General features: G+C 39.6%; 2 protein-coding genes across 2 annotated transcripts; both read right to left on the minus strand.

The window, feature by feature from the left end:
• Window positions 1-13,912: 13,912 nt before the first annotated feature.
• Window positions 13,913-18,632, minus strand: LOC107786031 (uncharacterized). Its single transcript, XM_075234756.1, has 5 exons — window positions 16,192-18,632; window positions 15,077-15,821; window positions 14,830-14,926; window positions 14,676-14,730; window positions 13,913-14,561 (listed from the first exon to the last, which is right to left on the minus strand). Exons 1-5 carry the CDS (start codon window positions 16,561-16,563, stop codon window positions 14,499-14,501), a joined length of 1,332 nt encoding a protein of 443 aa, XP_075090857.1. The 5' UTR covers window positions 16,564-18,632; the 3' UTR covers window positions 13,913-14,498.
• A 155-nt stretch (window positions 18,633-18,787) lies between these two features.
• On the minus strand, window positions 18,788-22,825 carry LOC107786032 (cyclin-B1-2). The gene is made up of 4 exons (XM_016607469.2): window positions 22,626-22,825; window positions 22,428-22,528; window positions 20,569-20,666; window positions 18,788-19,009 (listed from the first exon to the last, which is right to left on the minus strand). Exons 1-4 carry the CDS (start codon window positions 22,749-22,751, stop codon window positions 18,909-18,911), a joined length of 426 nt encoding a protein of 141 aa, XP_016462955.1. The 5' UTR covers window positions 22,752-22,825; the 3' UTR covers window positions 18,788-18,908.
• Between the last annotated feature and the right edge of the window lie 978 nt (window positions 22,826-23,803).

A 23,803-nucleotide genomic window follows, 5' to 3' on the forward strand; every position in this document is an offset into this window, starting at 1 on the left:
TAACCTCCTTATCATGTAAAACACCCTAGTCTCATCCCAAAACTACATGCTATAACATTCCCAATTTGTCGGCTTTCGACAAAACCTTATTTTCTTCAATTCCTTTAGATTCTAAACCTTCCAACCCTCTTTGTACTTGTTCATGATATTCAATATTTGTAACTTCCGAGGTAACATGATTAACTTGCTTTATATATTTTCAAAAATAATCTCATTTTTGGGTCCTACATTAGTTTGCTCACGACGCAGTTTTACGTACAAAAAATATAGGGTGTAACATCATTCCCCCTTTGGGAACATTCGTCCTCGAATGTTTACTTTTAGAAACTTTGGAAAAAATTTGCCAGAGTTTCCTCTGTACACTAGACTATAACCAACTTGCATGCAGCCAGAAAACATACTATGCATGCCATACATGGCCAATGTCTATAAATAACAATACTTTGCCTCAAAGAGTCGTAAATCATAAATACTGAAAGTCAGAAAATAAGAGCTTACCTAATGACCTACTAGCCTGAATAGAGTTGTGTTGTAGCATCCCATCTCGAGCCATATCTTCAGTTTGAAATAGGTGGGGGTATTTATACTTCATTTCTTCCTCCACTTCCCATGTCATCTCTTTCACATTATTGCTTCTCCATAAAACCTTCACGGAGGCTACCTCCTTATTTTTGTAGCTTGCGAATTTGTCGGTCTAAGATGGCAACTGGAATTTCCTTGTATGACAAGTCCTCCGTAATTTGTACATCATTTGTGGACACCACTCTGGTAGGATCGCCAATGCACTTCCGTAGCATAGATACGTGAAAAATCGGATGGACTGACTCCAATTCTGAGGGCATTTCTAACTTATAAGCTACTTGTCCCACTCTTTGAATAATCATGTAAGGCCCAATATACCGTGGGCTAAGCTTGCCTTTCTTGCCAAACCTCATCACGCCCTTCATAGGGGATACCTTTAAGACTACCCAGTCATTAACCTCAAACTCTAAGTCTCGTTGCCGCACGTCAGAATATGACTTCTGGCGACTCTGAACTGTCAACAGTCGCTCCCGGATAAGCTTTACTTTCTCTACTGCTTGCTGAACTAGGTCTGGCCCATGTAACCCAGATTCTCCAACATCAAACCACCCTATAAGAGATATGCACTTACGCCCATACAAAGCCTCGTACGGAGCCATCCGGATACTGGAGTGGTAACTGTTATTATATGCAAACTCTACAAGAGGTAGATGTTCATCCTAACTTCTTTTAAAGTCCAACACACATTCTCGTAACATATCCTCGAGCGTCTGAATTGTGCGCTCGGCTTGTCCATCAGTTTGTGGATGAAAAGCTGTGCTGAGATTCACCTGAGTCCCTAGACCTCTCTGAAATGACCTCCAAAAATGTGCTGTAAATTGAGCCCCACGGTCAGATATAATAGATACTGGTACTCCGTGTAGCCGCACTATCTCCTTAATATATAACTTTGCATAATCTTCTGCTGTATATGTAGATCTGACAGGTAGAAAATGAGCTGATTTAGTGAGCCTATCGACTATCACCCATATAGAATCGAACTTACGATGAGAACGAGGTAAACCCGTAACAAAGTCCATGTTTATCGCCTCCCATTTCCATATCGGGATCTCTATAGTCTGCATTAGCCCTCCGGGCTTCTGATGCTCTATTTTCACCTGCTGGCAACTAGGACACTGGGTGACAAACTCAGCAATGTTCTTCTTCATATCGTTCCACCAGTACACATCCTTAATGTCATGATACATCTTCGTCGACCCAGGATGAATGGAGTACCACCAATAATGTGCCTCTGACATAATCCTGTCTCGTAGCCCTGCTACATCTGAACACATAAACGACCCCTGTATCTGAGAACCCCATCTCCCTTGAGCTCTAACAATGGATTCTTCTGCTGCGAGACTCGCTCTCTCAACTCGACCAACTCTGGGTCCTCGTACTGCTTTTCCTTGACTTCAGTTATGAGAGATGATTTTGCAGTGTTTTGGAGTACAACTCCACCGTCATCGGAATCTACTAACCGAACCCCCAAACAAGCCAATTGATGAATCTCTCTAGTTAATTGTTTTTTCTCGGCCTTTACATGTGCTAAGCTACCCATAGATCGGCGGCTTAAGGCGTCTGCTACAACATTAGCTTTCCCTGGATGGTAGAGAATGTTAACATCATAATCTTTCAATAACTCAAGCTATCGCCTCTGTCGCAAATTCAACTCTTTTTGCTTGAATATATATTGCAGACTTTTATGATCTGTAAATACATCAACATGAACACCATATAAATAATGCCGCCATATCTTAAGTGCATGGACAATCGCAGCTAACTCGAGATCGTGGGTTGGATAATTCTTCTCATGCTTCCTTAACTACCTTGAAGCATACGCAGTTACCTTCCCATGTTGCATCAGGACACATCCTAACCTGACACTTGAGGCATCACAATACACGACATAACCCTCTGGCCCTCTGGAAGTGTTAGAACTGGCGCTGAGGTCAACCTATTCTTAAGCTCTTGGAAACTCCGCTCGCAAGCCTCCGTCCACTGAAACTTAGTTGATTTCTGCGTCAACTTCGTCAATGGTGCCGAAAGGGAAGAAAAACCCTCTACGAACCTCCGGTAGTATCCTGCTAAGCCTAGAAAGCTACGAACCTCTGTCGGAGTGGTAGGTCTAGGCCAAGATTTCACGGCCTCAACCTTCTGAGTGCCTACCTTTATACCTTCATCGGATATAATATGCCCCAAGAATGCTACAGACTTCAACCAGAACATACATTTAGAAAACTTAGCATACAACTTACGATCACGGAGGGTTTGGAGTACCGCTCGCAAGTGGTCCACATGCTCATCCTCTGAACTTGAATAGACCAGAATATCATCAATAAATACTATCATGAAAAGATCTAAAAATGGACGGAATAGGCTATTCATCAAGTCCATAAATACGGCGGGTGCATTCGTCAACCCGAAGGACATGACAAGGAACTCGAAGTGGCCATATCGGGTCCTGAAGGCTATCTTCGGAATATCTTTCTCCCGAACTCTGACCTGGTGGTATCCCGATCTCAAATCTATCTTTGAAAAGAATCTAGCCCCCTGCAACTGATCAAACAAGTCATCAATTCTTGGAAGTGGATACTTATTCTTAATAGTTACCTTGTTCAGCTGCCTATAATCGAGACACATCCTCAACGAGCCATCTTTCTTCCGCACAAAGAGTACCGGTGCACCCCAAGGTGAGGTACTGGGCCTGATGAAACCTTTCTCCAGCAAATCTTTTAACTGCTCCTTCAACTCCTTTAGTTCGGCCGGTGACATTCTATACGGAGGGATGGATATTGGTTGAATTCCTGGAAGCAAATCGATGCTAAAATCAATCTCCCACTCTGGAGGAATACCTGGAAGCTCATCTGGAAACACATCTGCATACTCATTGACTACGGGAATAGACTGAAGTGTAGATATCTCAGCATCTGCATCTCTAACTCGCACAATATGATAAATGCACCCTTTTGCAATCATTTTCCTCGCCTTCAGATAGAAAATAAACCTACCTCTGGGTGCCGCTATATTACCTACCCATTCAAGGACTGCCTCACTTGGAAAATGAAATCTGGCTGCCTTTGCTCGGCAATCAACTGTGGCATAGCAAGCTGACAACCAGTCCATGCCCATGATAGCATCAAAATCCATCATCTCTAGCTCAACTAGGTCGGCCGAGGTCTGATGACTACAAACTGCCACCGTACAACCTCGGTAAACCCGTCTAGCAATAATCGATTCTCCGACCGGTGTAGATACCGCAAAAAAGATCACTTAGTATTTCAGGTACTATACCAAATTTCCCCGCGACAAATGGGGTAATATATGATAAAGTAGATCCTGGGTCTATCAAGGCATAAGCATCGTGAGAGCAAATGATCAATATACCTGTCACAATGTCTGGTGAAGACTCCTGGTCCTGTCGACCCACTAAAGCATAAATACGGTTCTGATTAACACCTGAATTGGAACCTCTACCTCTGCCTCGACCTCTACCAGCCGAAGATTGAGACTCGCGCCCAGAAGGATGCACAGACATAGATGATCTTGTCGCTGAACTTGCTGGTTGTGCCATATCACCAAAATCTCTATTTGGGCAATCTCGCATCATATGCCCCGGACGCCCACATGTATAACAAGCATCAGAACCTGCTCGGCATTGTCCCAAGTGTCCTCTACCACAGATGTCACACCGCAGCGAAAATGACCATGTCTACCTTGAACCTCGTTGTCGTTGCAAAATCGACGCCTGTGAGCTCTCACCTGGTCCTGACTGAGTATAACGGTCATACCTATAACCCTGTAACTGAGGGTGACAGAGGCCTAGGTGGCTGTCCGAAGTACTGGGGCCTATAACTACCCTGAGACTGCTCCTGAGACCTAGGAAATCTCATCCTCTTACGCTGCCCTTGCTCAGTTCTCTCTGTACCCTGCTGTCGACGCTTACCCCTTTCTATATTCTGAGCGAATGCCTAAATCCGGGAGATATCCATATTATCATGCAATGCAGTGGTGGCACATGACTCGGTCAACTCTGGGGCTAACCCTGCTATAAACCTATGGATCCTGTCATGCATAGTAGCAACTATGGATGGTGCATATCTGGCTAATGAGTCAAAATGGAGGCTATACTCTCAAACACTCATATTGCCCTGCTTAAGGGCTAGAAACTGATCGACTCGAGCCTGTCGGATCTCCCGCGGTAAGTACTGGTCAAGGAAAGCATCTGAAAAATTCTTCTAACTAGCTGGAGGTGCATCACGTGCCCTGGACCTCTCCCATCCCTCGTACCAAAGGATGGCTATATCTCGGAGTCGAAAAGCTGCTAGCTCAACTACTTCTTTCTCTGTGGCATGCATAACCCGAAAGATCCTGTGAAGCTGATCTATGAAATTCTATGGGTCCTCCCTCTGATCTGACCCCGTAAACTCTGGGGGACTCAAAGCAATAAACTCTCGAACCCTTGAACTCCCAGATCCCTCAGAAGATCCTCCACTAGCTGATGCCCTAGCTTGTTGCTGGGTAGCTACCACTTGTGTCAACAAATGCACCGCACTCCTCAAGTCCTGATCTGGTGAAAGTGGAGGGGGAACTGGATGTGCGGTATCCCTAGGAATCTCCTCAGGTGGTGGAGGAGCCGGTAATGGCTGAGTAAGGGTCTCGCCTTTGGCCTCAGACTGGGACCCATCTACTGGGGGTACCCTGCTGGTCCCCTCACCTGTTATTGTATCTCTCCTCTGGCTAGCCGTAGTCTTCCTAGTCACCGTCATCTGTGTATGAAAACACCAACACGTAAGTTTAACTCAAATTTCCTATAACTCAGTTCTACAGCACGATTTAGATTTGAAAGAAGAGTAACCAACTCCTAAATGTCCTGTAGCTCCCTGCTTATATAATGTGGTGCACAACACATCTATAAACAAAATCCTACTAGACACGGCTTGTAGACTCCCTAGGACAGAACTGCTCCGATACCAAGTTTGTCACACCCCGACCTGGGAGCGAGGCTGGAACCCGGTGCCTCAACTAACCTAGTGTACCAAATTGCGACTAAGGGACTCAACATATAATGTCATAATTTGGCCATGGGGCCACCTTACAAGACAATTTGCGAAGCAAAATATAAAACTGAATGGAAACTAACGCTGACTAAACAACAATATAAAGTTGGGCCGACAGGGCCGTCATAACTACTACAACTGACAAACCACCAAAATATACATACCAGGCCTACAAGCCCAATATAGTGCACTAACTAACAGGATATGTCTACAAGCCTCTACTGATTGATATATTGTGATCGGAACAGGGCCCCCGACCTACCCATAACATATATACATACATACAGAAGATGTACATGAAAACCTAGACCCGATAACTCCGAAGGACGTGGAGCTTACCGATCAGGCTGAACTCTGGAAACACCTACTGAGGAGGTCTACCCGTCTGTCTATCTGAACCTGCACGCATGAAATGCAGCGTCCCCAGAAAAGGGACGTCAGTACAAAATAATGTACCGAGTATATAAGGCAATAACATAACTGAAAGTTGAAACTGAACTGATAATATAATAACTGAAAGTAATTGGGAGTCAAAGATGATCTAGAGATATACTTACCTGTTGATACTGACTCAACTCCTTCAATATAGTAAGTAAAATAATTGTCCGGCCTTATAAGGCTCGGTATATATAACTGCTCTGCCGTAGTAGGCTCGCTCATAGTCACTCGGCCATACTAGGCTATGTATCTCGACCATGCTGGGCTCACTCATAGGCGCTCGGCCACAGTAGGCTCGATATATAAATTTCCATCTGATCAGAGGTTGCCCAATAGGGTCCTGCCCATCGATTATAGCTCGATGGTAATGAAAATACTGTAATACTGTATACATAGTCTTGCTACTCTCTTGACTGAAAGAAGATAATACTAAATTGAATATAGAATCTCGATAAGGAATAATATTGTAACTTATGAGACTAGAATAATGTGAATAAATTCATGAATACGAACTTCTCTTTATGTCTCATTACTAACACATGTAGCTACAAGATCATGCCAAAATGAAGGAAGGCTTAGCCTTAACATACCTTATCACACTCTTTCCAATCACCAAGTTGAACTCGCCTCTTCTCACCTTAATCTACAACAACGATAATAATACTATCATTAAGCAATGAAACGTATAACTATCGCACAACGAACGACATGTTTATTTTGTATTAAAACGGACAACATCTCCCCTATAATCCTTACTTCCTCCAAAATCAAGATAACACCAACAACACCAAAAACAATAATAACAACATATATACATTATTTTTCAACCTTATGTACACCACACAATACTACAAAACAGCCCAACACACCCCAATCTCTTCATACACAAAACGACCACTGTAGTAGTGTCAACAACCCCGAAAATATTACGACAAACGACCAGCCCAACATCCTACATTTATGTGGTGTTTCTCCAAACCCTTTCTCCTCCAAAACTTCACAAAACAGTAGTAAATCATGCAGCCCAACAGCAACACCAAACAGTCCACAAAACAATCCATAAAACAGTCCGCTACAAGTGAATAACTCGAACTCACAGCTTCCGATCACCGTCCCGTGAGTTCTTACAAATATAGAACAACTTACCATGCATCTACAACTGTAAAGAATGGATGAAAAAGAGAAGTAAACTTACCTTATTTGTGGGATAACTCAGCTGCTATCTTGGTTCTTCAAACTCTAGGCTTTACCTCCAATTAGAACTTGAAAGGGAGAGAAAATCAATTGGGGTTTGTGGGAAATTTTTGGGAAGATTTTTGCAGAGATTAAGTTTGGTTATTTTGCCCTATTATCATCCTAATATATGAAGGGGATAGGCCTTTTAAAAGGACTCTTTGAGCGACCCGAACTGGCCCAGTTTTGGACGACCCGAACTGGCCCAGTTTTGGATTCTCGTTTAAGCAAGTAGGTGACAGTCTGTGCAGTCTCGCAAAAATGCCCATATCTCTCTACTCCGATATCGTAATGACAAACGGTTTAATGCGTTGAAAATTAGACTCATAGATTTTTAATTTGATGGGTGGAATGCCTCATAACTATAAGTATATTGGGATAAAATTGCAGTTACATTTGACCCAAAGTTTCAGTAAAACTTATGAACGTAACTTGTGATGACTTTCATCGACTTTTGTTCCACCACTCGCTTGACTTCAAAACATAAGACATGACTATCATACGAATAACATAACTCGTAATATAACCTCCTTATCATGTAAAACACCCTGGTCTCATCCCAAAACTACATGTTATAACATTCCCAATTTGTCGGCTTTCGACGAAATATTATTTTCTTCAATTCCTTTAGTTCTAAACCTTCCAACCCTCTTTGTACTTGTTGTTCATGATATTCAATATTTGTAACTTCCGAGGTAACATGATTAACTTGCTTTATATATTTTCAAAGATGATCTCATTTTTGGGTCCTACATTAGTTTGCTCACGACACAGTTTTACGTACAAAAAATATAGGGTGTAACATCATTCCCCCCTTGGGAATCGTTTATGCGCGCAAATATGGCATATGCTCGTAAACAGGACACGACCGTCGTAAATGTCTTTCAGCTGGTTTGGGTAGCGGTGGTAATCCATCTCCTGGTGGAAGTTCATCTAATATGCCCAACTATCAAGGATACACATAGTGTTTTATTTCCGTAATGTGGTTGTAATAAGTTTATGTACTTGTTTATCTTGCAGAATGTATGAAATAAAATTATATTTTCATTGATGTTAAATCTTATTGATATTTAATATTAATACTTCAGTAAAACAATCTAACATAAACCCATTTTAAAAAAATAATTGTCTTGTCGACCTGAAAAGCTGCTCGCCGGCAAAAGCTATCTTCTGGAAAAGTTGTATTGTAACCGAAAGAATCTTTAACACGCGAAGCATAGCGCGGTGAAATACTACGTTATGTGTGTTGTCTTGTCGACCTGAAAAGCTGCTTGCCTGCAAAAGCTAACTTTTGGAAAAGTTGTATTGTACTCGAAAGAATCTTTAACACGCGAAGCATAGCGCGATGAAATACTACGTTATGTGTGTTGTCTTGTTGACCTAAAAAGATGCTCGCCTACAAAAGCTATCTTCTGGAAAAGCTGTTTTGTACCCGAAAAAATCTTTAACACGCGAAGCATAGCGCGGTGAAATACTACGTTATGTGTGTTGTCTTGCCTATAAATAACTAGCATATTTTAGTTATTATCTGCGCTTAACCAAAACAAATAGCAATACTTTCCATAAATTTTTCATTTTTCTTGCATTAACAAATGTCTGGACGCAATGACCCACCAAGGTGCTATTGTGGCAAATGTGCAATTTTGAAAGCATATTGGTCAGATGGTAATGTTGGGCACAGATACTGGATATGTCAACAATTGTTTGGACGCAATAACGAAAATCAATGTATGTTTGAGGAATGGTATGATGAACCAATTAGCCAGGAATACTACAAATCATGTTTGCAGTATGTTTGGAATATGAACTGTGAATACCAATGCCAGATCTCTGAAATGCAATGAGAAATTGCGGCAGTGCATGAGAAACTAAAAGAGGCGGAAGAAGAAAAAAATAGGTTGGAAGAGAAATTTAAGTGGTTGGAGCAGATAATAATAGGCAGTAGTGACTAAACAAACACATGTATGTGTTAAGTGTAGTATTTTATCTTTATGTTTTCTGTGTCATGTATTTTTATTGGTTGTACTGAATTTAAATGATGTTAAGTTGTTATGTTTGTGTTTGTGTTGTAGTATTAAAATAACGAAGAACCGGAGAAATAAAAACATAATGCGCATATAATGTAAACAATAAAAATTGGTGTTATTATTTACTGAATGTCATATGTACATAAAATACAAAAAATCAATGTGTCCCACATCCTGTATGCTTTAATGCAGCCGTTGACCTGAGGCGCATCCCATCCCGCCAGGCTACACTATCAAGATCATCCTCATCACGCTGCCTCTTTATCGGAGGATGCGCTGCAGCGCGATCGTTAGTAGGACTGGCAGGCTCGATAGAAGGGGCTGTCGTCCAGCAGTAACCTACAGAATAATAAGATATTTTAGTATATGATATATTTATATATTAGTAATGTACGTGTTAAGTCACAAAAATTTAAATTGTCTTACCATGGTATCGTCGGGATCCTGAATATAATCATCCGATGCAACTAGGTCAGTATCGCACAAAGTGGCCTCCATGACGGGCGAGGATGAAGCCATAAAAAAAACATAAAGATATTTACGGCTAATTAATGGGATAAAAATAAATATAAATAATAGTAATACAAATAAACCTGCGCCTATGAAAGATCCTCAGCATCCCTCGATGATGAGCCATAACTCAGCCGGCGCCCCACATCTCGTGTCGGACGATCATCAGCAACGGTCGATGGGTCTAGAGGATCAGGAAAATACTTATCACAATCCTCTCGCGTAATGGTCGTGCCCGCGATCAACAATGGAGCTAACGGAGTCACCTGCGAAGTCCCTAGAGTAAGCTGAAGGTTGAATGACGGCATATCACTATGAGCATAGTCTGACTCATGGAGGTCACCCGTCTGATCAACTCCAACATCCTCAACAGGTGCCTCAACGCTCCCTTGCTGGGGACCACCTCCTCGCCGACCTCCACGACCTCGTGGGACACCCCTACCTCGTGGGACATCCCTACCTCGTGGGGGCACGCCTGCCACGTCAACTACGTTTCGGCTCTACTGCTGGCCCATGACGGTGCTGCTCTGACGCCACATAATCAGCCTGGTATCCTAAGCACTCATCATCTCGGGCTCGCCTCAATGTCTAGGAAGCCAAATCGGTAACCTGCCGGCCATACTCATGCAAAGCGGCTGCTCTCTCGCCGGTATACAGCTGCATCTGCAGTCCCAACTGGTGGAACAGATGTAGGCCAATAGCCTGCACAACATATAAAATATAAATTACGGAACGCTAGGTTAACGTTATAAGTAAGTATACCAAATAACATACCAGTGCCTCGTGCCTCCCGGCGTATGGAACGTACCGACCGCCAACGCGATAAACGGGATTTTCGACGAAAAGTCGGGTAACGCTGCAGTACCGGGCCATATATTCATGTTCACCATCCGGCCGCTCAGGTGTAGAGGGGCGAAATCAGGTCATGTCGCTGGTCCCAATTATCGATTTGCGCCTCTAGCCATGTCATATATGTCTGGTCCACCCTGGAATGACCATCCCGCTAGTAATGTGTCATATGCCAAGCGGGCGGTGGCGGTACAAGCTGCGGGCGGCCAGTTACTCGACAATATCAAGGCACATCAACGGGACGGAAGAGCTCCACATAATTCGGTCGGTCGAGCAATAATCGGGCAAACCATCTATTAGCTCGTCGCTGTATGGACTCCTAATGAACTATTAAGTAATAACAGAAAACGTAAGTATACGCAACACATATGAAGCGAGGCCAAGTAAACTTAGGTATACATTTACTTGTGCGCCCTCCAGCAAATCCAGCAAATCCCTACAATAGGGGAGATTATGTCGAGCCTCGTACTCCCGTCCATATCCTCGCCTATCAACCCACCTTCTAGCTAAAGGAGGAAACAGATGTGGTGCACCCAGAGCTAAGGGTGGTAGAGGTGGCAGCAACTGCAGGAACCGCTCTGAGGCCCAAACCTAATATACAAAGTGGACGTAAATTTAAGGTATATTTTTACTAAGTATGTTATAATGAATAGAGTATTCGACTATATTTTCACCTGTAGCAGTGGCAAAAATCCAGCAACGTCTCGCTGGGTGCCCATGCTCGCCCGACACATCTGCTTGTACAAGCAACCGAGAACATCATCACCCCAGCTGTAATGATGTCAATCATCTAGCCGCTCAAGATGATGAAGAAATCTCAAGCTGACTAGGTTCCCCGAAGTATTCGGGAACAAAACCCCTCCAAACATAAGCAGCAGCAACCTCGTGTACCGGTGAATATGAAGCTCCGATGTATCATATGTGATGTCAGCGTGCATCGCCTCCAAATACTGCCGGACGGGCTTCAACTACAGACGACTGGCCCCAATCAATGCAGTCTCGTCCGGTGGCTGGAAACCGGTGAGCCGCTGCAGCATCTCCAAGTACTGCAAACCCGTATACTCTCTGATGGCATTCGGCAAAGCAACATGGTATCCATCAATGGGTAGCCCATACAAGACCTCCAAGTCCTGAAGTGTGATAATGGCCTCACCAATGGACAAATGGAATGTGTGTGTCTCCGGTCGCCACCGCTCTATTAGGGTCGTGATCAACGACCTATCCAACTGCAGCCGGCCGATCTCCACAATCCTATTAAAACCCGTATCCTGGAGGCGTTTGACTATACGAGGATGGAAAGGGTGGGCCCTAAGAAAGCCCCACATATCGTCTACTCTCCTGGCGCGGAACGTCTGGGCCAGTAACTGTCCCTCCCATATGTAGGACGAACATACAACAGTAGCTCTAGCGTGGCAGGTCCGGGATGCAAAGGCGGAACCTCCATGTCGGCTACTATAAATTGATCAATATTAATTACATTATTTTACTTTAATATGTTAGTTTTATTATTTTACATGTTAGTTTTATTATTTTATATGTTTGTTTGTTACTCACCTATTTTTGACTATAATAAAATTAAATAATTAATTTTCATAATTATACAAGATTTAATTATTAAATATTCACATATGGGTTTCGGGCTCGATATTTGAGGCCCAGTAGCACCAAGGTATCCCGAATTCTTGTGATCATGATGAGAAAATTTTTTCGATTTATCACTCAATAGGTCTGTTATTTTAAATGTTAGTTTATTATTTATATGTTAGTTTTATTAATTTATATGTTAGTTTTATTATTATATATTTTTGTTTATGACTCATTTATTTTTGACTATAATAAAATTAAATAATTAATTTTCATAATTATACATAATTTAATTATTAAATATTCATATAAAAATACTTAGTCCGAGAAATATTATTATTTTCTCATGTTATTTTCTTACGATCGTTGACTAGAATTGGACAGAGTTTATGTTTGAACTATCAGTTTTTTTGACGTATTTTTGGGTATAAGAGATATTTAAATGATTAATTTCAATAACTATAAGGATACTACTCTAAAGGACACTACATTTTACTACGCTAAAGGGCACTACATTACAAATACGAGCACTACATTAGGCCACAAGATACCACTACAGGGAACTAAACTAACAATTTATCTATTTTACTAGTCTTTTAGCAAATAAATAATCTAAAGCAAATAACAACAACAAATTAATTTAATAAAAAAAATAATCATGAAAATACATATACCACAGTAAAAAGTAACTAATTAATAGTATTTTTTTTAACAACTAATAATAATTTTTCTATTTTACTAATTTTTTTAGCACACTAATACTATAGCCCGGATAAAAAATAACAAATTAATTAAATCGCAAAACAATCACAAAATAACATAGAGGACATTAAAAACAACTAATATGCATTTTTTATACGAGTTTTAACAAAAACTAAATCGGAATACCTCGGTTTAAGGTTTTTGGAAAGTTGAAGATTTGGAGCTGAAACGAGCAACTCACTACGAGATAACGCCTTAGCTAGGATGTAAGACCGAGAATCTATACTTTTTGTGGGACCAGTGGGCTCCACTCGAGATTCTTTTCGTTGGCAATGAGGGGGGACAGTTGTTTTTTTTTTTTTGGGGGGGGGGGGGGGGGGGAGTTTCTGGATTGGTGGGAAAGGAAAAGGGACAGATTTTTATGTGGGTATAGCGCCTTTTATTAAGACGCTATAGTATAGCGGTCTTAATAAAAGACGCTATACCTTCCCGCTCTTTTCAGGTTCAACTATAGCGCCTTTTAAAATGGCGCTATACTTGCAAAAGGCCATTAAGGTCTAGCGCCCTTTAAAAGGGCGTTATATATAAAATGATCATCAACTATTTTTTATACACATTATGGTTCTTTGAGTCCAAAAGAAACACATTTTGATTCCGGACTCGACTAATTTCTATAGATATTTCCTTTGTTCTTTTTGTGTGGTTCTGCTAGTTTGTTCGACTATAACCTTTCAAGAAACGAATCTAAAGTTCATCTTCTATCTGTCGTTGAGACTAATTTCACCATTTGTCTATTTTGGTATTGAAGGTCACGTCTAAATTTTCTAGCGTCCCCTGATATTGTTTCTCGCCCCTTTATTTCCTAAAACATAACCTCAACAAAGATCAAATTGGGTCACAATCTTTCCTTCTCATGGAAATCCTGGCTCTCAGAATCGTTACAACATATATCTATAACATCACGAAGGTGTATAAAAAAGCCATTAATGAACAAGTATAATTAGTTCCTCCTTTTCTATCAGAAAAATAAATGGAGTATTAAGCATCCTGATAGACTAATAGAAAAGTTGAACCCACATGCCCATGTAAGAGCAACATGTTTTTCGTTGACAAGAAAATTAAAAATTAAAAATTAAAATACACCAGAAAGAAACATGATTCTAGGCCCAGGAGCGGAGGAAGGTGTCTGGCTTCATGAATTGTTATTCATATGAAAATCTGATCACAATTTTGCAACTCTGATTACATTCCCAAAATTGCCCTGAGAGGCGGAGAAATCGCACTCTTCATGGGGTCAGGTCAGCTAAAAATAGAGAACCCAAAACCTGAGGCACATAACTCAAAATCATTATCCCAAAAATGAACCAAGGAGAAATTAACAGATGTTAAGCAAAGGTAGAGGTCTCAAATCCATGTCCCTATCAATATCTTTGAGATGCAGGCTAGCAGGGGGGACGCAAAACTGGTGCATAGGTCTCCCTTTGCTTTTCTCAAGGCAACTATCAGATCTTTGTAGCTCTTAGTTGTGCTCCTTTCATGTCCATAGATATTCTCTGCGATACTCTCGAACAATAACAGGAACACTTGTAGGAGGGATCTGCATATGTTGAGATGAACTCCAAGTTATACTCAATATCATGCTTGTTCAGCTAATTTACCTCAAGAAATCTCCAGGGAGGAAATGATATAAACACGAGTATTGATGACTTACCATGCCATAATCCGTGATTATCATTGATACATAATCTGAAGGTGTTGCATCGTAACTGTAAGGGTTGAAAATAAGAAGTAAGTTCTAGAAACTTGACTGGTTAGCCAATAAAAACCGAATACTCCTATCATATATCTGATATAATGATACTTACATCAGATTCAGCAGTTGTAAATTATCACTGTTAGACCAACCATCCAAGTGGTTAATTTCCATTCTACCAGGAACCTTAGCTATAGCTTCTGGATCACCTGTACAGACACAAGGCTGAGCTAGTAAGAAACAGGGTACCATCAGACACTCCTTCAGGTATGACCAACCCTGAAGGAAGCAATCAGCATAAAAACAATTAAACCCCTAGTGCCCCGTCTTTGTTGGGGGGTTGAGGGTGGGGCACATACCAAGTTCATTAGAGCAAATCGAGTCAAGTTGAACCCTTTCATGAAATTTATACGCTTCACAACATATCAAGACAGGTACCCGGAATGAATGAGCAACCATAGCAACGCTCGCAGTTCCAACCCTTGAATAAACAGTTCCATTGGACAAAACTGATGAAGCACCCAAAAGTACTCTAGTAACTTCATGCATGATATATGAAATGGCATTTATATGAGTGTATGTACACTTAACACCCTTCCCCACCAACCGGCGAAGCAGTAATCTCCCTTCAAGCTTTGGACGTGCGTCTACAACTACGACACGGAAATCCTTGCCAAGCTCATGAGCATGTAACAAAATCATTTCAACAGCAGAGGATGATCCATATGTGAGAAGAACGTCACCGTCCCTTATTTTAGTTACTGCATGCTTGACTATCACCTTGTCTGCAAGTATTATCTTTTCACTTATGAAGCGATCAATATCTGTCAGAAGAGTGGCTTTAGCTTCTGACTCTGACAAGGTCAAAGGCAGTTTGGCAATCCTAGTTTTAAGGAACCTAATAGCATTCCCCATGCTGATTGAGAGGGGCCTGCACTCGATCAAAAATGAAACATAACAATTAACTTTTGCAGTCAAGTCTCTTATAAGAGCTTTCTCTGGGGGTGTTGAGTAGTCTTTGATGGACTCTTGAAAAGCTTGAAGCATTGCAATACAGCGGGCATTCCCACCAGATATATCTCCAGCCAAATATCTCAGCCCAACCTAGTACCAAGTAGAAAATCCAAGATTTCAATGCAAGAAGTTTTAAAGTATTAGCAGGATATTAGCTCCCAGTCAATCATATACCCTTGTAGCAAAAAAACAAAGAAGGTTTTGCAGCCTTCCTTGATTCTTCAGGTGTCCTGATGCGACACAGTTCTTATTACATTTCCCAGATTTAAGCGTCCATAATTCACCCTGATTCCCTTCTTTAAAGGGGATGGTGGGTTTGGGGGGTGGAACCGTGGAAGCCTCTAAAGGTTAAATTTAAGCAACATAACAGTGACAGTGTGGTTAAAAGTCCTTCCTCCCAACCCAAAATGAAATAAAGTAAAATAAAATGGAAAAGAAAGATAACACAATCAGGGTACACCTTAAAAACAGCAGGATGAACTGGATCCAGTTGGAAGAATCTTGATTCAAGCTCGGGAAGTCTTGTTCCATGTTCATATTGAGGCAAATGCCTAAAAAGTTCAACCCTGTTTTTTGCTTCAGTTTGCTTTACTACAGAGCGCTTCTTCGCCTTTTCTACACGACTCTTATCATCAAATTGCATCCGCGGATGAGGAACATCTTTTTTCCTATCTTTATCTGTTGCACGATCACTGCCCTTTTTTTCAGTAGCTGCAACAGGAGGGCTTTCTTTCTTTTGTGAAGTGCCCTTGGCAATCTTTACTGGGTTTGAATTTGATGGTTTAAGTTCTCCAGAAGCAGCAGTGGCGGTCTTAGGTCCTTCCGCTGGCATATAATCATCACGACAACCCAATATAAGTGTTATGATTCTGTAGAAAGGATACAGACATAATCTGAATCAAAGAACAAAGCAAAAGCATTTGCCCTGCAGTAATATTTTTTATACACAACACATTCCGATAAAGTATGCCTTTTGAATTTAAAGAATCAAGTCCAAATAAGATAAGAAATTCTGTAAATATTAACCCTAACAAGGGATGATACTTGGCAGAGCAAAGGACATAGAAATGCCAAAAGAGAGTTTGGATGTCATAGGACATCTGAATTGTGGAGAGCAGCGCATAGAAATGCAATACTGCATCAAACTGGTATGGGTACAATCTCCATCAACCACTAACATGAAGTCATAAGTTCTATGTTTTTTCCTTCTTTGATGCATTTAAGTCACTGTTTATCCATTCAGAAGTTGATCTAGTCATTCCCTACCACAAAAACCACCATACTATCCACCCAAAGCAAGCTGAGTAAGCATGAGCTATAACATGTCCAATTTTCGCAGAGAAATCTCCCATCAGCTCCTAAAGTACCTATGCAGAATCCGCAGCAAGGAGGTCAGCTCCCCAACATCTCTGTCTTTTAACTGCCCCACTCCCCGAAACAGTTTCTTCCACAAAAACCATGACATATCAGATAATATTACAACAGTGAAATCACACGAGGCAAACAAGTTTCCCATGCCTGCAACTACATAGGAAGAACACATTCTTCAAACTGTGGATCCATGAAATATTAAGATGGAAGCCCTACTAAATAGATCTTGTCTTCACATTCATTTTAAGGTATACAAATCTGCCATGCCAAGACGCGTCCAGCAACAAAACGATACCTAAAAAAGCCAGCTTTGCTGGCACTAAACTGCAAGTACAGACAAAGTGGAGAACGGACAATATCAATGCAACAGGACGACATTAGTTGTTACAGCCATTTTAACCCCCCCATAAACAAACATAAGGAAGAAATTTAAATTTGTAGAGCTTATAGATGTGCTTTAAATATTTCTCAGCCAAATGACCAAATTAGCAGCTCTCGATTTTCCAAAAACATCATATGTTCCAAAGTTAAAACTCATAGTGAAATAGATGGAAAGAAAAAAAAAACACTGATTAACAAAAGGTTAATCAAATGCATCCTCTCCAAGAATATAAGCAGCAATATTTTTTTAAACCAATTAGTTCTAATTTTAACATGTGTTAGCATGTAAAAGAAACAATATATTTACTTGTTATAAGAATAATTACTTGTTGCTGAACAAAGCATGACAACTCAAACGTAAGTATCTTCCAAGTGTTATTTTGTCCGTGTTTTCATTCGATAAAACCTTGCTAGTATATGCATTAATTAATCATGGTTTAGTAGTGAAATATATATTAAAATATGTGTTGATGGGTTAATATAAACATCGGATGCATTTAAGTATAGATAGTTTGTACTCTCAAATAATTTTATATTGTCTAGACTCCATTTATGAGAATACACTGAGTTTGTTATAAGCAGAATCAATTGATTATAACAATGCAAAATTTGACTTCCCTATTGTACTCCGCTATGAATGTTGCTAATGGACTAGAACTACAACTTAGACCAATTGCACCTTTAGCCTCCGAAAAATTTCATCACCGCTGTAATAGAATCAAGTTAAATGTGCATTCACGATTGAGGGAGAGCTAATGAGGACTGGGCAAGGAAAAGGCTTGACAATTTTGTAAGCTAACAAACTTCAGAAGAAAGGAATATATATGACATATTAATTAGGCAAATCTCACATATAACAAAAAGAGGAGAAAGTAAAGTGATAGAAAAAACAAAACACAAGTTCATATGGTACATGCCCTTTTGGATTAAATGTGACGTAACAAACAGACAAATTCGTACATGTCATAAATTTGGACTGCAAGAAGAACCGAGTTAGAAAAACATTTAGGAACTGATTTCTTAAGGTTCGGAGCCAGAATAGATCTCTTCTACCCTAATCCCTAAAATGTTTAATACTACTAGATTACAGGGAGGAGAGATTGGATCAACCCTCAGTTTTCCAGTCACAAAGGAAAGACGTGGAGCTGGAGCTAGTAATGGTTGCCCCGCCAGTAGAAGATAAGGAAATGAGAAATAATTGTGTACGCATGTGAAATCTTGTTCACAGTGAAACAGATAACGAGAAGGAAATAAAAGAAAGAAGGAAGAAGAATAACGATGGTGGAAGAAAAAACAATCAGTAATTGTTTGTTCCCAAAATCCAACTATATTAAAATACCCAATGACACAATGTTTTAAGGAAGATGAGAAGAGTACACAGCAGCAGCATTATCAGTTACAGATTCTCAATTAATTGCGAATGATTCAAATGAAGCTGGGACACACAGGTCCCCTAGAAAGCCCAAGGCGCACTTCCATGCCATGATACGTGTCAACTGGACGAAAACTTTCAGAATCCTTGGGATCTGTAAGAAGCATCAAGAAACACGTATTAAGTTGATATCTCGAGTATGTCTATTTAATATTTATACAGACTTTTTACTTTAAAACACACTCAAAGTCGAGACCAACTGATGGTATCCAACATCATCCCTCCCTCACCAACATCTCGAAGTATCTCCGAGAATTCCACACAAAGCTGAACAGGAGCAGAACCTTACTACCAGTACTCAATTAGCACAAGAAACATAAGGAGAATAACAACCCAAAACTAAAGCTAAGGCCTTACATGGCTAGAGGAAACTGGTATTCTTATTCACTGACGAACTTAGTTAAACCAATGGAAATGTTTCCTGTACGTTTAGCATCAACAAGATCCAGCAAGTGGGATGAAATATTTGACACAAGTTCACACATCATGTACAATAAAATCAATTTTGATCCAATCTGATGCCCACATAATACGACTTAAGCAGTAGATCAGGGTCTAATCAGGCTGAGCAGATTGTCTAGTTTCTACTTTACCAAAAAATCGGATGGAAAAGTACCAGAGAAGCAAGTTTTACCTTGGATTAATTCCAAGAATAATGACAAACGAATTTCTCCAGATGTTCCAAAGACAATCACAAAAGAGAATTACCACTCCATCTATTCAATTTTACATGACTCTCTTTCCTTTTTAGTCCAATTTGAAAAGATTGACACTTTCTAACTCCTTCAGACTCTAATGTTGCTCCTAATGACATACTCTTATGGAAATGATAGTGCATGTAAAAGACCACATTATTTGAAGGTAATTTCAGAATGCTATATGTATTTACTCATCTGTCAAAGGTTTTTCTTTCTCAACAGGGGCGGATGTACAAGGGTGGAAGCGGTGTCTTCGCCAGGAATAATATTAAATGTTTATACTAATATTATGTAAAAATAAAGCAATGTATAATAATGGCACCGCTTATTCCTAGCAAAAAGTACTTTTTGATCCACTGATCAAGCTCATATTTGGGCTTGTAAAGGTTGTTGGTTCAAGGCTGGACCTATACATTCTATTTTTTGAACATCTTTGAGCGAGCATTTTTGTTAAAAATTTAAGGCTAAAAAGAATTGAACTTACACTTCCCTTTGCAATAATATTCAATTAAACCATTGGGCCAAGGCTTTCAACTTATGGAAAAATAATATTAGATAATAGTTATTTATATATTATTATTTATGTAAATACAACACCGCTTACAAAAATTTTTGTGTACGCCCCTGTTTCTCAAAATATATCCAAACACTGTCATATAAAATGAAGCAAAGGGAGAATATCCATAAAAGAATGCCGGTTTAAACTTGCCCAAATAAACTGAAACATTTTTACTAGACCTTAGAGCTGTGTCAATAAGCAATTTTGCTCCAGTGTCTTATGAGTTTATTTGTTTTAACGACTCCAGTGTTATAGGTCAATAGCAACCAGATGAATGGCAGATCAACTAAAGGCATCTCCCAATGAAGAGCATAGTCAACATGCAGTGATTTTACTTTTTATTTAATAAAAAGCAGCAAAAGCATAACCAGAAAGTATAGCATTAGATTCTAATACCATTCAGGTAGTCCTCAAAAGCAAAGTCTTCCAAACCCCCGGTTAGGGCTTCTAAACCCACCATTGAAGATGGTATTGCGCCCGGTGGCCTCTGAAATCTGCAAATTTTGAGAAGGAAAAGAGATTCAGAACAAAGAAAGACCTAAAACTTCTGCTGTCAAACAGATTCCCCCCTGCATGTGTATAATGTTCTGAAACCCAGAAAGACAGTAAAGTTTGAACAGTTGGCATAAAAATATAGGAATTTACATAGAAAACCTGCTGGTGAGCTTTCTTTATCTAGTCTAAAAGAAATATTATTCTCAGAAATGGTACTTGCAAGATGAAATTGAAGGCCTTTGTCAAAGCCTTCTTCGTTTATAAATGATGTAAGTTTTCAATTGCAAATTCTAAGCCTAATGTTCCCACTTTTAGCCCTTATTTTACCACCTTTCTTGTCAATGTTCACATTTATCAAAACTAATGGGGGTTTTTTGGTTGAACAACTTACCCTATTCCAGTTTGGCAACTAAATTAACATATTCTTTAATTTGAAAATACGAACCTCCCTGTCTTACTGTGTCAATGCTGAATACAATTTGACCAAATTCTCAATCAAGATCAATCCTATATCTTTTTGGAAGTTGTGAAAGGTGTTGAGATTGACAAGGACGCTGGACATGATTGTGTGAAGGAGAGGATTGCAAGCGAGAGGAGCAAAGTGGAGAGAATAGAGTAACAGGGAGTGTTAGGTTTGAGGGGCCTGAGAGTTAAGAGTAGTGCTCGTATGTGTAGCTTAAGGGTCAGGTAGACACACCTGGAGACTGAAGATAGCCTATCATTTTTCTTTTTTGGCCATACAATTGTTTATGTAAATTATATGAGTGATCGAGTGTAAGTTCAAAACAAACTGAGCTTCTTGCCGTAAGTCACAGGCATTTAACTATGGTGATAATGGAGGCTACTAGTCTTACCAATACCATTAGACCAGAGATGTGGTCTTTGGTATCACTTAAACTAGAACAGAATAAGTCCATTTAGTTCTGCTATATTGAAGGAGAGGTATCAGTAAGTCACCTTCCTTTCTCGTTTTAACAACTATCAAGATAACAGTTAAGTATGATACTTGACATTTTAGTTCCACCCACATAAAAGTGATAAAACCTTAGTGCATATTCACGATGATGGATGCACTACACCTCTACAAAATGTGGAGAAAATAAAAAAGGCATGCCTCTTATATCGTTTTTTTGTTTTTTTGAGAAGGTAATGCCTCTTATATCCATCTTGGGGAGGGCTTGAAGCTGATATAAACATCAGAAACATAAGGAATATGATATCAGCTAGAAGTAGGAACGGACAATTAACGCTTGTAAGAACACACCCAGCTCACTCTCGCTTAATTCAGACAGCCTTCCCCACCTATACAAAGGGAGAGAGCTCCTAACTAAGTATATCTCAAATCAACTTAACAAGTGGTTTCAGTTTAATTGGACTAAGCCCTGAAATCCAAAGAAGAAAAGGAAAAATGAGTCACAGGCCATGACCCACGAGCATAAAAGCCCATCAAATTTACCCAATCTAAACAAAAAAGTTGTGATTGAGGCATAGTAGTTGTTGATAAAACAATAAGTTGAGAACTTTATTGGAAAATCAATCAACCAACTACATCTATATCCGTATTAAATTAGCCTCTATTCAAGTCCATTTCCACTTCTACAATAGTAAAACTGAAAATAAGAATAAAACCCTAGCGAGCACAAAAAAGGGGTGCTTCTGCAACTCAAAACCCTTCATTCACCAGAGGATTTACACCAAAACAATACTACAGCTAGAGTCTATTAATCCATTAAAAAATTTAACAAGTAAGAAACACCAACCTGGAAAGAATTTGGCGATCGAGCTCTAACTTCATAGGTAAAGCCGACCCGTAAGTGTTAGCAAGTACCTTCCTCTTCATCTCCTCCTGCCTAACCTTCGTCTGCTCTCAAAAAAAGGAAATTAAATAATCAGAATATCAAACAGAGGAAACATATGAATAGGCAAAAGAACATAATAGTGTGGAGAAGGGATAATACAGAGTGATAAGCAGACTCAAGAGGATGAGATCCGACGATGTCGCTCTTAACACCCTGAAGACCGAATCGAAACGCATCATTTCTCACTCCCCCGATTTCGTGTGCTATTGTCTTTGAAGCTTCCATTGCTCTCTTCTTTTTCTTCTTCTGGCTCTGTATAACTATTTCAGAGGAAACAAATCTTTCTGAACAAGAAAAGAAGGGGCAGAACTGGGTTTATGAATTTTGTAGCTGGGCCTCTTCTTGTTATGGACCTATGGTGTATCTGGGCCTAACATGATCTCCGAGAGTGGATTAGCGGCCGTACCATATATTTGTGCCACATTTTAACCTGTACCATATTTTTAAAAATTATTAATTTGGTAGCAATCTCACAAAAAATCCGTAATATTATGACAATTACACCCCCGACAAAAGATATAAAACGATCTCCTCCTATCCTCTCATCAACTTTATAAAAAAATTAGAAACTTGTCCAAATTTATCTTCAAAATCACACTTGCATGAAGTTGTTCAACTTGAAGCTAAAACTTCATCTAATGTAGCATGAAGTTGTTTCATGTTGAAACAAACTTCATGCTAATATAGCATGAAGTTGTTTCACATTGAAGCTAAAACTTCATGCTAATGCATGCTGAAGTTATTTATCCTGCAGTCTACCGTTTTGTCATGAATTTTATCTGAAACTTCAGTCTAAACATGCTGAAGTTATTTAGTTCATTTGCTAAAACTTCAGACTAAACATGCTTAAGTTATTTAGTTCATTTACTAAAATTTCAGACTAAACATGCTTAAGTTATTTAGTTCATTTGCTAAAACTTCAGACTAAACATGCTTAAGTTATTTAGTTCATTTGCTAAAACTTCAGACTAAACATGCTTAAGTTTTTTAGTTCATTTCCTAAAACTTCAGACTAAACATGCTTAAGTTTTTTAGTTCATTTGCTAAAACTTTAGACTAAACATGCTTAAGTTTTTATTTTGTAGTATGTAATTTTCTAATGAGTTTTTGCTAATGCATGCTGACGTTATTTAGTTCATTTGTTAAAATTTCAGACAAAACATGCTGAAATTATTTAGTTCATTTGCTAAAACTTCAGACTAAATATGGGTGAAGCTTTTTTAGTTCATTTACTAAACCTTCAGACTAAACATGCTTAAGTTTTTGTCTTGCAGTAT

Source organism: Nicotiana tabacum, chromosome 17 (assembly GCF_000715075.1).
Source record: "Nicotiana tabacum cultivar K326 chromosome 17, ASM71507v2, whole genome shotgun sequence".
Lineage (NCBI taxonomy): Eukaryota > Viridiplantae > Streptophyta > Magnoliopsida > Solanales > Solanaceae > Nicotiana > Nicotiana tabacum.

Coding starts and splice junctions, on each gene's coding strand:
- LOC107786032 (XM_016607469.2), bottom strand. CDS start 22,751: ATGGAAGCTTCAAAGACAATAGCACACGAAATCGGGGGAGTGAGAAAT. Junction 22,529..22,625: donor TTGAGTCTGCTTATCACTCT/GTATTATCCCTT, acceptor TTTTGAGAGCAG/ACGAAGGTTAGGCAGGAGGA. Junction 20,667..22,427: donor GATCGCCAAATTCTTTCCAG/GTTGGTGTTTCT, acceptor CAAAATTTGCAG/ATTTCAGAGGCCACCGGGCG.
- LOC107786031 (XM_075234756.1), bottom strand. CDS start 16,563: ATGCCAGCGGAAGGACCTAAGACCGCCACTGCTGCTTCTGGAGAACTT. Junction 14,927..15,076: donor GATTTGCTCTAATGAACTTG/GTATGTGCCCCA, acceptor GTGTCTGTACAG/GTGATCCAGAAGCTATAGCT. Junction 14,562..14,675: donor TAATCACGGATTATGGCATG/GTAAGTCATCAA, acceptor CAACATATGCAG/ATCCCTCCTACAAGTGTTCC.